This window comes from Musca autumnalis, unplaced genomic scaffold, assembly GCF_047663935.1.
Source record: "Musca autumnalis isolate F117 unplaced genomic scaffold, ASM4766393v1 scaffold_3, whole genome shotgun sequence".
NCBI lineage: Eukaryota > Metazoa > Arthropoda > Insecta > Diptera > Muscidae > Musca > Musca autumnalis.
In genome coordinates this window covers 48,588,489-48,601,660 of record NW_027411866.1, presented here as the reverse complement: position 1 = coordinate 48,601,660, position 13,172 = coordinate 48,588,489, and the positions used below count along the sequence as shown (strand labels likewise).

General features: G+C 34.7%; 3 protein-coding genes across 3 annotated transcripts; 1 reads left to right on the top strand and 2 right to left on the bottom strand.

The window, feature by feature from the left end:
* Positions 1 to 443: 443 nt before the first annotated feature.
* Positions 444 to 1,686, bottom strand: eIF3f1 (eukaryotic translation initiation factor 3 subunit f1). Its single transcript, XM_073975048.1, has 3 exons — positions 1,511 to 1,686; positions 1,295 to 1,441; positions 444 to 1,222 (listed from the first exon to the last, which is right to left on the bottom strand). The coding sequence occupies exons 1-3, from the start codon at positions 1,620 to 1,622 to the stop codon at positions 639 to 641; spliced, it is 843 nt and encodes a 280-aa protein (XP_073831149.1). The 5' UTR covers positions 1,623 to 1,686; the 3' UTR covers positions 444 to 638.
* A 4,110-nt stretch (positions 1,687 to 5,796) lies between these two features.
* On the top strand, positions 5,797 to 6,229 carry LOC141396471 (uncharacterized). The gene has a single exon (XM_073971954.1). It carries the CDS (start codon positions 5,902 to 5,904, stop codon positions 6,124 to 6,126), a length of 225 nt encoding a protein of 74 aa, XP_073828055.1. The 5' UTR covers positions 5,797 to 5,901; the 3' UTR covers positions 6,127 to 6,229.
* Positions 6,115 to 8,020, bottom strand: LOC141396470 (uncharacterized). The gene is made up of 2 exons (XM_073971953.1): positions 7,884 to 8,020; positions 6,115 to 7,822 (listed from the first exon to the last, which is right to left on the bottom strand). Exon 2 carries the CDS (start codon positions 7,644 to 7,646, stop codon positions 6,246 to 6,248), a length of 1,401 nt encoding a protein of 466 aa, XP_073828054.1. The 5' UTR covers positions 7,647 to 7,822; positions 7,884 to 8,020; the 3' UTR covers positions 6,115 to 6,245.
* Between the last annotated feature and the right edge of the window lie 5,152 nt (positions 8,021 to 13,172).

Here is a 13,172-nt window from a genome sequence, read left to right as displayed (position 1 = left end):
TTTTTATTTCCATATTTATCGGGTATGTTCTGAGACAAACTTCACCTCTCACTACACTTTTCAACGTTTTAAAATATTGATTTTAAAAGAATTTCAAATTTTAAAATTATTTTCCGTGCGAAAATTCCGAGGGAAAAATACATGATTGAAGAGGGATGTCAGAACAAATTCTAGCTTGAAGTGAAAATATGGTTAGGGCTTTGGTGGCAAGAAAGGCAGGACAAAACCTTTGATGTGTCAGTATCAGCCGCGTATTCTAAGGAGGTTCAATCTCACCTTTCAAAATTGAAGATGGACGTTTGATTAGGTCTACTTTGTACCTATGTATATTCGTTTAACTGATTTGGAGACCGCCGGATCCTAATCATCTCCACTTTTACTACTTCCTCCTTTCAAACTTTTGGTAGTTTTATCCACCACAGAAAGATAATAACACACAACAATTGTGAAGTAGACAAAAGTGCATACAAAATTTATTTTCTTCATAAATAAGATAATACATTCTCTTATCTCACTTTCCTTTTTTACAATTTTCCACTAAAAACTTACAAAACACTTATGTCAACTTCCTCCCTTTCAAACGTCCTTTATTCTTTAAAAAATACAACTATTCTTAATGTGTTCTGCTCCTCCTCGGCTTAATTTGTTGGCAAATATGTCAATTTTTCGTTCAGTTGTAATTGTGTCTTAATAAGATTGGATAGTGTGATGACCATCAACAAATCACGAACATTGGCATTGAACATTTGAGTGAATTGTTCATGTGTCATATGTGGCACCGAATGGATAAGGTCCAATAGTTGACGACCAACAGCATTATCTGGTGGTTGTTTGTGAGCAATAACATCTTCAACATACTTCAAAATAAGTTCCAAAAGACTTTGAAGTTTGGTGGCTGCTTCCGAGATTTGAGCCAAATCTAACATTGGGGATACTGTCTTGGTGCGGTGTGGAGCTGAATTCCCAATGGTCTTTTGCAACAATTTCAAACCAACGGTCTCAGGTTCATAGCAGGTCATTTCCACGGGAATGGGAGTGAACATACAACCGGTTTTGCCACCAGGAACACCCAAGGGAATGCAGACATATGCGCAAAGGCCCATACGACCACCCTGCAATGAGGTGTCAACAGTCAAATGGACAGGATTGTTACATTCACGGGCATAGTATTCATGAATAACAGAGCTGTGATTTGTAACTTCATTACCAGTTGCCCACCAACCTAAAACCAACGAAGCAGAAATTAGTGACGTTCTCGTTTGTATTAACTATAATTGAGGTTATGTTTACTTACCCACAACATTTTCATTGGGATTTACTTTACGATTCAAGTCGTACAAATCCAAAGCATAGCTAAGTTCAGCTTCCACTTGGTCATCGTGTTCTTTGTGAGGTACACAGAAGCAATTCGTCACTTCGACAACGCCTTTGTCGACAGAGCCTGGAAAGACAACAGCGTGTTTACCAGTTTACCACCACAAACATTTGACGAGTTTTCAGTTATACTTACCCAACAAAGTACCAATTACACGATGGGAATCTGCATTACGCCTTTCATAGGCATCTACGACTTGGAACAGTACAACTGGATGCACTTTTACTGTTAAATTAAGTCCCGACATTGCGTGGCGTTGCAAAATAATTCAGTGCGAATTGCAAGAAAGAAATTGGGAAGAACAAGCATCATATAGGTATCTATAAACTCACTTTCATCTAATTTTATCGATTAATCGATAATTATAGGAATCGATTCTTCTAAAATATCACACTTTAAGGATTTTTTTAAGATTTGTTTTATAAAACCTATAATAAAACTTAGCAACAAATGATTAAAGGCCAAATAATAAAAAGATTTCAGAATCACATTTGAATTAGGTCAAACTTGGTCATTAGTCATTTACCAGATATGTCTTAAGTGGGGTACATACGATCAGTTTTGACTGTCAGTTTTGCTCAAATGATCGGTTGCTTGCCAGTGTGGCCGTTCACTTTTGTCAGTTATCAGGCAACCACAAATTTTTTGTGGTTGCTGGACGGTTGAACAGTTATCGATAATTCCGAAAAATCGACAGTCAAAACTGATCGTGTGTACCCCGCTTTATGCAAGAATGCCATGCCTCTTAAGTACAGTACACATTTGGTCTGTTCCAGAACTGCAAGAATCTACTAATTTTTACTATTTTTTTCGATAACATAAAGGAAAAATTGTTATCGTAGTAGAAAATAGTAGCTTCTTGCTGGTTCTGGAACAGAGCAATTGTCAGTTTCGAATGACGATTTTTTGCAATTATCGATAACTGTCCAACCGTCCAGCAACCACAAAATATTTTGTGGTTGAATCATGGTACAATAATTCTTAGGTAGACCACAGCTAACAGCTGATTACAATTTTTTTTTGTTATGGCTTAATCTGTCAAAACCGTGTTGACATGCAGAGTTGATATTTATTATTGATCAAAAAATTCAACTCTGTTTTGTTTTCATTTCAACATTTCGTTCTTCTTCTTTGTATACTCTTCCGTTATCATTCATCAAAACAATTTTGACGTTTTAAGCCATAGCGACAGGGTTGTATTTTTTGGCGATTCTCATACCTGGCCTACCTATGAATTATTGTACCATGGGTTGAATGATGAATGAGAAAAATGAACGGCCACACTAGCACTAGCTTTAAGTCGGGTTCAGAGATCAGTTTTGACTGACAGCTTTTGGTAAAACATCGATTGCTTCAGTTTTGCTGTGCTGTTCGTAGCGGCCAAACAGTCATTCAAGTTGGATGACAAACCAACAGTCAAGTTGAAAAATTACTGTGTTCACATAGCAATTAAATCATATAAATAACAACTTTTATTAATAAATATGGATGACAAAAAGATTGGATGTGCATTTTTGATCATTTCGCTTTTAGAGGAAGAAAATAAAGTGACAAGAAGAAGGAAATGGGTAAAAAACGGATAGCCTCCCGAAAACAATATTCACATGTGAATATTTTAAAAGAAATTCGAGATTCTGAGTCAAACGCTGTCCACTCCAGCTCCAGAAGATTCAGATAGCTTTATTTTTTTCAATTCCCTTCTGTACGATGAGCGGATTACGTTTATTTTCTTCTTGACGTCGTCAATAGAACAATCCTTATTGTATTTCTTCATAAAATTTAGTAGTTCTCCATATGCTTTTGTTTTAATGTCGCGCATCATATATTCTGGACTGGTTATGTCCCAGAGACATCTTTGCATTTCGTAGCAACATAAAAATTCCTTTAAAAATGAATTTTCGTTGTCCATGTTTGTCGTTTTGTTTGCAATTTTTGCTTGGCCGATATTAAAATGAAGGAAAAGATTTTTGTCTGCTTTTTTTATCTCTTATTTGCAATAATAATCAATCAAATTAATAAAAACACACGACTTTTTTAACTTTTATTTGATATTTACTCTGCTAATTTATTCCTTGACTGACGTTGTTTCGTTCACACGGTCAAACCAACAAACAACCAACAGCTGACTGTCCAACATCCACAAAAAAATTTGTGGTTGCCTGATGACTGACAAAAATGAACGACCACACTGGCAAGCAACCGATTATTTGAGCAAAGCTGTCAGTCAAAACTGATCGTCTGAACCCCACTTTATATGCCGCATCGAAAGTCCTAAGTCCCGGGCCACACTACAGTAATTTCACTGAAATTTTGATATGAAATTATGCGTCTCTAGATCGACGTCCATAGTAGAGTAAAATGATAAAATTGCTTTAGTGGGGAGTTCGATTTAAGAACACCTAATTTCATGAAATTTTTTAATGAAATTCACGTTAGTGTGGACCGGGACTAACAACAAAACCTGTTTTCCGGAAACATATCTTTGGCTACCTTATTAATATGCCTTGACCAATGAGAGTTATCGATATAAGGTCTGTACCATGGTACAATAAAGTAGAGGTAGGCCAGGTATGAAAATCACTGAGAAATGTCACCCTGCAGCCATGGCTTAAAACGTCAAATGGCATGGTACAATAATAATGGTAGATGTACCTGCATAGCTATCCCGTATTACAAAAACATATGGAACTTAGAGCTTCACTTTTTATATGTTAAATGTGCCATATAGTGTAAAAACATTTCTTTAGCTAGGCTCCAGAATATTCTCGTTGCAAAAGTGTTCCAAAAATAGCAAAAGTTCTTCCCAAACTTATGACAGTGAAAAAATGTCATTCACTTATTTTCTACTTGACAAGTTTGGCTTATCTGACATCGTGATTGCTGGCATCCGATTTGCAGATAAATGTCATCAGAATTTTTACAAAAATTGTAATTTTTACATTCCCGTACTTTTGGAACAAATTTAAATTAATATCAATATTTGATAAATCGTTCATTCGTAAGTTTTGCTAAAAAAATCAACAATTTTATTTTGCCACGCGAATACACATTTTTTGTCCTTGTTTTCAATTTTACGATATAGTGTTACAGCAGAAGTTTTTTGTTGGAACAATTCAGCGATACATCTACCTTTATGATTGCATAATGTCAAAAACAGTACAAAATGTCAACCCTGCTTTTGACAGATTAGGCCATAAAAAGAATAAAAATTGTAATCAGCTGTTAGCTGTGGTCTACCTTTACTTTATTCTACCATGGTCTGTACGATAACTCAAAAATTTGTAAAAATTTGTACAAACTTTTACAAAATGCTGTTCGATAACAAACATGTTCAGTAAAAGAGAAATGAGAAGTCCTTGCAAGTAGTTGCAAGAACTTACAAATACTTTTTACTTGCGAAGTTATCGAACAGGCCTATAGTTAGCATCTTGAAACCATGGTTGCCACAGTTGGAAACATTCTACCAAAATTGGTCATTTTTAGGGTTGGTAAGATGGTTTTTGTTTGAAAAAAAAAACATTTTCTTGTATCATATTTTCTAGCATACGGGAAACAAGCTTGTAAAATACCTAAAATCGTGGTCCTATATCTACAATTTCCTATAGGAATGTCTGTTTTATGGCCCTAGCGAAGAGTAAGTACCAAATTTAAGCCATGTCGGTTCCAAAATGTGGTATAATCCTTCAAAATACCGAAAATCGGGGGGCTATATCTGTGGAAAAGTTGTGTAGCCCAAACTAAATACCAATTTTGAGCCATTTCGGTGTGATAATGAGGCTATGACCTTCAAAAATACCGAGAATAGGGAGGAGCCGTTCGACCTATACCTACAAATTACTGGGGGATAGTTATGTATTTCAAACGTAAACGAAATACCAAATGTGAGCCATATCGTGTGATAATAAGGCTAAAACCTTAATAATAATAACTAATATCGGCAGGTACTGTTCTATGGGAGCTCTATCAATATGTGGACTTGCATTTATAAATTTCTATAGAAAAGTTTTGTAGCCCAACCAAATTTGAGCCATTTCGGTGTGATGGATAAAACCGTACCGTACGTGGACCGAAATCAAGAAGAAATATAAACTTCGGTACCAACTATAAAGCTCTATCTAAAATAATGCGAGCTGTATCTTGAAGTCAACAAACTGACGGACGTCGTTATTTTGACTTAGAAACTTTATTGGGTATCCGATGAATTCTTCGACGTGGAATGACAAAAATAAAAAAATTATTGCTCTGTTCCCGAACTTGCAAGAAGCTACTACTTTTTACTACGATAACATTTTTTCCTTTATGTTATCGAAAAGAAATAGTAGAAATTAGTAGATTATTGCAGGTTCTGGAACAGAGCAATTATTTTTTTGGTAACATTTCTGGAAGTTTGGTATAAAATTTTTTACTCAGTGGCAACCATGCTTGAAACATATGTTTAGAGCATTATAGGTTATTACAAAACAGTCGGAACTTTACTTTGGAAGAATTTGTTCGTTTGGATTTCATTTACAAAGTTTCATTCCAAGATGCAAAAGAAACGTATTGGTGGTCGTGGTTTGCTTGATAAACTCCATCGCGGTGCTGTTTATGCTTGCATTGGTGTTACACTATACGGAACATTTTTACTGGGCATGAGAGGATATCGTTACTATACAGTCGTCAAACCAGAAAGAGAAAGGAAGCTATTAGAGGAAGGAGCATCAACTGCATTTGAGCAGCAGCAGGACACAGCAAAGGAGTTGAAATGTTAAAGTTTAATTTATTTTTTGGTTGTTTCTTAAACTATAAACAATGATTGTATGTATAATTAATGATTACTTTAATATAAAGTACAGTAAAATTAAACTAAAATGAGTTGATGCTGCGACACTTATTTGCCAGAATTACACGTCTCTGTTATTATAGGATGTAAAATGGTCAGTAGTTCTATTGATGCTGTCGGACCTATATTATGTTTGCTAAGCCAATTTAGTACTTTCTGGTGCAATGTTTGTGTTTCAACGGGGGCGGTAGGTGGAGGAGTTGGGGTTTGTGGCTGTTGTTCAGGAACTCGCTTGCGTAGTGGTGTGGAATTTATAATTGGTTTTATATCTTCTGGTTCAACTTCCGCCGCATCCAACAGGTGGCCTCGACCACTAATCAGCGGTTTGATGTCTGCAGTGTGGTCATTACTATGATCATATGACAGATTGCTGTCTTGTTTCGTTTGATCAAATTCATCATCCATTTGTTCATCATCGTCAGTACCATAACATGTTTCTGGTATATGAGCCTCATTGACCATGAATGGTTCTTCTTCCTGGCTTGGTACATACGTAGGTATTTTGCGCTGCAGAACATGATTTTCGTTAAAATCCATGTTCATGCGAACTTTCCATTTTTCCAGCCAACCTGTAGATGCTTTAAAATCGATGTTCAAACGTTCAGCTATTTCTTTCGCCTTATTTTTAATTTGAGAACGTGTGAGGGTTTCACCTTCATCAATTTTTTGCAATACCCATGTATTCAATTCGGCTTCTCCGCCCTTGAAAATGCCCCCTCGAATCCGTTTCATTTGAAGGTTTTGGCCTATAGCGGCTAATTTGAGTATCTTCGTCTCATCGGCAACAATTTGAGACATTGCAGATTGTGAGAGCCTGTATTCAACAATTAAATCGTTTCTCTTTTCACCATTTTTCAAGCGTTGTAGGATTTCCAATTTTTGTAGTAATGTAAGAAAAGTTTTTTCTTTGCGATATCTTCCGGTTCTGGTAAGGACATATACTGGTTCATAGTTGTATCGAACTTTTTTAGCCGAGGAGGGTGGTGAGGCGTCAGATGCTGTGGATTGGTTCATTTGATCTTTGACGGTAATGTCTTTACTGTTATAATCGATACAGTTGTTAAAACTCCCATAGGCTTCAGAATTGTTCCTCTGTTGCAAGTCAATTTGCGTTTGCATGTCACAATCAACTTTGTTAATTGGGAAATTATTACCTTCCTGATGGTGGAGATCGTTTCTCACAAGCAATCCCTTTAAAATATCATCATTTCCATAAGAAGCTTCCATTTGATCCGAAGCTAGTGGCCTCTTACCGAATTGAAGATTTTCACGTTCCTTCCAACTGTACAACCAACCAGCTGAGGGAGCAAAATCTTGTCCCAATTCTCTAGCAATCTCTTCTGCTTTTTCCTTTGCCATTGAGGCCGTTATCATAATATTGTTCTGTCTCATTTCCTGGGCCCATTTACTCATAGCCTCGTCAATTTCTTTGTAATTCGCCGAAGTCATGTCGAACAAAATTCAAGCTAGTTTACTGCAAGCAAATATTGGAGATAAATCGCTGCACAAAATTATTCTAAGCCGCTTAAAGTGACTCCAGTGGCAATTCTTGAAATTTAGCAGTAATTAAAATTTCCTGGAATGAGTAGATTACTTTCACCGAACTTATTGATTTATAAATCCGGCTGCAATTGAAATATGAACTTAGTAAAGCATTATAATAATCACGTTCATTTATTTATATACCTGACTTATATTCATCCTTTAGAGGAAGAGCTGGAATAATTCTTTTCTTTTTTGATTAAGGAATATTTATTCTGTAAACAAAATGAAACAGACTCCTTTAATGAAATGTGTCATTCACTGTGAAATAATAACTTGTCATGCATGGTTGTATGGAATCCAAACTTAAATGTTGGCGTACATTAAGTAGAATATAAAATCATTAATTTAACCGCAAAAAAAGACAATGTCTATATTATTCCCAATCTTTTGGAATAATCTGATCATCTAAATATAGTATTGTGGTCCATTTTGTCAATGGGGCTATTTGTGAATATAATTTTTGCATTTATCAATGCCATACGTTTTCATTGTAGAATCGCCCTTATTGGCTAGGAAAGAAACATTTCTCTATATGAATGTGTTTTTTCTCTACACAGAAAAATTTACAAGAACAAAGCAAGATTTTCTATAGAGACACTGTAGGGAGCTCTCATTCAGCGCATGCGTTCTGATGTCTTGTTACTTAAAACAATTTTTAACTGATAATTTGTCTGTACTAAGTTTTACAATTTGTTCCTTATCATTAGACGCGGAATCCTATGCAAATGCACATATGGATAGGATGGTCGTAGAGAAAATATGATTAGACAGAAACTCGTTTTAACACAACATAAAACGAATTAGGCCCATAACTTTTTGCACATCTTGCATATTTTGACATATTTAAAAAAAAAAACTTTAGATTCTTGTTCTGGAACAGTTCGTTTTCTCAAAATTTTTATAAATTCCCTGTAGGTCTGGGGTCAAGTATCAACATGTCCATGCCAACACTTTATCTACTATTATGGTGAATTTAGGCCTGTACGATAACCCAAAAGTTTGTACAAATTTGTAAAAACGTTTACAAAATGCTGTTCGATAACAAACTTGTAAAGTAAAAGAGAGCGAATTTAAGGAGAATTGTGAGAGAATTTTGGAGACTTTTGTTACTGAGAAGTAACAAATTTTTGCAAGCAAAATTTTCCTGGTAAGAATTTGCAAGTTTGATCAGCTGATTTAAATTCGAATCTTTTGTGGCGGACTTTGCAATTCTTGGCAAAAACATAAACAAACATTTGGTTATTAAAATAATTACAAGTTAAATAAAGTGAAGGAATAACTAAATAAATTATGGAAAACGACTTATTTTGTAAAATAACTGATTTTGTAGTTTGTGATGATTGTTTTATTTCTAAGGTATCAAATCCCAGCAAAAAGCGGCGCATCCATGGTGTAGGAGGAACACTATGTGGACAGTCAGCCGTTAATTTATGATATGGAAAGAGAATTATTTTTGTAACAACGGATAATCAAACAATTTTCGTAAATAATCTTCGATTGTCAAATTAAATCTTATCCGCCAAACTTCCTTCTTGTTTGTCAAATCAGATGACTTCTTGCAAGTTTTTGCAAATTGTTGTTCGAAAACATCTTGCAAATTTTTAGCTTCGAGAGAGTAAAAGAAGTAGAGAGAACTTGCTGAATACTTTTTACTTGCGAAATTATCGTACAGACCTTTTGTCAACATATCTATGTTTACAAACATTACTGCAAATGTGCAGATATGAAACCTTTTTCTCATGGTTTAATAAGAAAGGTTAGCTAAAGCTTTCTGTCAATTTAAATTTTTTCTTTCGACGGTTCCTAAAACGTCAAAACAATATACACAATTGCTCTGTTCCAGAACCTGCAAGAAGCTACTATTTTTTACTACGATGACATTGTTTCCTTTTGTGTTGTCGAAAAAAAATAGTACAAATTAGTAGATTCTTGCAGTACTGGAACAGACCAAATATGTGTATGTGTATGTGCTGCTTGCATAATATGCCAAACTATTTTAAAAACAATCGAATTCAATGATTTTTAAAATTGATTTTAGAACATTTGTATGGAAGAAATTTACCAGCTTTGCATTGAAACAAACATTTTATCATATCCACAACTCAATTATGTGGAAAACCCTTGACACTTCATTCATTTTTTACGTTTTTTATAAAATGCTCAAAAATGGTAATGAAAACAAACCCACTAGTTGCTTTTGTGTTTATTAATGGGTACTTTACACGATATGTTTTTTATATATGAGTTGTCACTTTGCATATACATTTTTGGTCTGTTCCTTTACACTTCCGTTACACATGCCAGTAAATTGGTTCCAATTGAGTACATGTACATGGCAGAACTACCAGGTAGTGGCATCGTAAAATTTTGAATATGTTATGTCAAAACTTTCTTTATGTTGTTGGGGAAATTACAACAAAAATAATTTTTTTATAAAGGGATTTGACTTTTCATATTCGATCAGCTGGTGTGATACCACTACCTGATAGTTCTGCCATGGTACATGTATTATACTCGAAAATGCCGAAAAAGTGTTCGACAGGCATGCAGCTTTCTTGTGTGTTTACACATGCCAGTGCAAGTTCAATTCCAAAATTATTTTAAGCCGCATATAACACACAAAATTGCATTATATTTCAGATTTAAAACAAAATTCACAACATATTTTACTATTTTTATTTTATTTCGTTTTAAAAAGATTGTTTTCAGTCATAAACATAATGAATCTGGTATTGCCGCCTTTTCAATATTGTATAATCCCAGAGGGGAAATTATTTATCAACCTATATTTGCATGAAAAACATCAAAATTATTGCTCTGTTCCAGAACCTGCAAGAAGCTACTATTTTTTACTACGATAGCATTTTTCCCTTTATGTTATCGGCAAAAATAGTAAAAATTAGTAGATTCTTGCAGTTCTGGAACAGACCAAATGTCTTTACTAACAACTAATATATTGCAGCTACCAAGACGTATTATTTGTGTTTCCTAATCTTTTTGAAAATATGCATTAAATCTTTGCATTCTTAAAAGAAACAAAAATGTACATGGATTAAAAAAAGTCTCGGCAACTCTTTTTTCATTTTCGACATATCACTGGCAGCTAGCTCAAAATTTTGCTGGCATGAAAAGTCTAGTGTCAGTGGAGTCGACAATTCAAAAAATGTAATTGTGGTAGTAAAATATTGTGTATGTATTGAATTTTTCGAACTGTCACTGGCATGTGTAAAGGTTGGGTTACCTCTGAAAATGGTAAAACCGGCAAAAGTAGTAAATGTTGAAAACTGCTCCCATATGAATTGTATTGTGTCTGAAGTAAGGAACGCTTTTCGAGTAAAAAGTGGTAAAACTTGAAGATTCTTGAACGTAAAGGAACAGAGCTTTTGTATGGGAGAAGTGACAACTCATATGCAAAAAACATATCGTGTAACCCTGCGTTTACAAATGCCAGTATTGGCAAGACAATAGCAAAGTTACAAACCTTTTTCACAAATACATTTATAAATTTTTAAATATGTATAGGGAAAAGTGTGAATGTATTTGTGAAAATGGTTTGTAACTTTGCTATTGTCTTGGCAATACTGTCTGTGTGTAAACGCCTAGTAAAGTACCCATAAGGGGTAGTTTACACTATAGCTCTGTTCCTTTACGTGCAAGAATCTTCAAGTTTTACCACTTTTTACTCGAAGAGCGTTCCTTTACTTTAGAGACCATACAATTCATATGGTAGTAGTTTACAACTTCTACTACTTTTGCCGGTTTTACCATTTTCAAAAGTAAAGGAACAGGCCATATATGTAAATGTCACATGACATGAATTTTTCCATCGTTATATAATCGCTAATACGCCATTTACTTTGTGCGTCTTCACTAGCAGAAATGTAATAAGATAATGTATTCACATTGCCTGCGTGGGTAGATATGGAATGTTTTTATTTCATGTCATATGACATTGATAGATAGTGTAAACTACCTCTAATTTTGACGTTTTAGGAATTCAGGAAAAACAAGGGTTCTATAGATTGTTTTCATTTAAATCTACCTCTTTACTTATACCATTGTTACGAATGTAACTGATAGGTTTAGGTTAATTTAGTTTAATATTCCGTTAATTTAAAAATTTGAATTGTAACGTAAAGTTTTTACTACGCAGTTACTTTATTTAAGCAACAACAACTACCATGTAGAACTCTCTTCATTATTCTAGATGTTACTTTACCTTTCATTAATGTGCTTTTATTTTGTTTTGCCATAATCATGTAATTATCGTTTAGTTGCTACTTCTTTCTTGCATTTGTTTGTTGTTGTAATTACGTCATTACTGTGCTGGTCTACTTGTATGTATGTGAGTATTGTTGTTCGCTTAGTGCGAATGTGCGTCTGTGTGTTCGTTGCACAGATTCGAGGTGTTGCCAGACTTTCTGGATAATTCTAGACCAAGGAGACTTTGGGGTATAAATACAGGGGAACTGGCAATGACGAGTGAGTTGTGTTTTAAGCTTTGAACTGAACAGATCGGTTAAATAAGAGCTGCGTGCTAACTAGAGACTTGCTGTGTGCTTTGTAACTAAAGTCGGCTCTGAATAAGTGTAATAAAGTAAATAAAGCATTGTAGAAACGTAATCTAAAACGAACCCTGTTTTATTTGGTACAAATCGTATCGGGGAATAAAACAACGTCTACACGGAGATTAGTTAAATCTAATTCCGTAACACCATGCTTTTTCTTATCAAGTAAACCTAGTGTCTTGTCTAGATTCATTTCTCAATACATACACATTTACATTCGAAGAGGGGTTTTTCTTCATGAATTGTAAGGTTTCCTTGTGGCAGAAAACATTGTTTGTTGGAGAAGACCCAGGTTCAAACCTCAGCCGGGGCAGCCGGACTCTCCTTTCATAGTACGCTTTTATATAACCGGATTTAATAATCCCACTGGGCTTTAAATGTCAATTCCTTTGCGTATGCGTGAAATAAATACTCATTAAGAAGGTTAACCCTGAAAAAGGCTATGATATAAACATGGCATTACTTTCCTTCATAAAGCCTTTACCTAATTAACTGCGTGTTGCGTGTGCGTTCAAAAATACAAAAAACAAAATACATGTATTTCAAATTGAAAACAACAACAAATACATGTATTTTGTTTTTGTATTTTTGAACGCACACGCAACACGCAGTTAACTAGTAAAGGCTTAAAATTTAGTCCATGTTTATTACTATGTTTACATTTACGAAATCAGTCGATTTCAACTGTCAATTCCATTGCTCAAACGTCAAATGAAATCCAATCGATTTCAGAAGAGTTTTCATTTGACGTATACACAAAGGAATTGACAGATGAAATCAAGTGGATTTCGTTAATGTAAACATAGTATATGTTTGGATTCGGCGTCGTTTCGTGATTTTGAAGGCGTTTGGTGATTTCGCG

What these genes read in the sequence shown, in the direction of transcription:
- eIF3f1 (XM_073975048.1), bottom strand. Translation starts at nt 1,622, where the DNA reads ATGTCGGGACTTAATTTAACAGTAAAAGTGCATCCAGTTGTACTGTTC. An exon ending in TGTAATTGGTACTTTGTTGG is followed by an intron (nt 1,442 to 1,510) that starts GTAAGTATAACT and finishes TTGTCTTTCCAG; the next exon opens with GCTCTGTCGACAAAGGCGTT. An exon ending in TCCCAATGAAAATGTTGTGG is followed by an intron (nt 1,223 to 1,294) that starts GTAAGTAAACAT and finishes CGTTGGTTTTAG; the next exon opens with GTTGGTGGGCAACTGGTAAT.
- LOC141396471 (XM_073971954.1), top strand. Translation starts at nt 5,902, where the DNA reads ATGCAAAAGAAACGTATTGGTGGTCGTGGTTTGCTTGATAAACTCCAT.
- LOC141396470 (XM_073971953.1), bottom strand. Translation starts at nt 7,646, where the DNA reads ATGACTTCGGCGAATTACAAAGAAATTGACGAGGCTATGAGTAAATGG.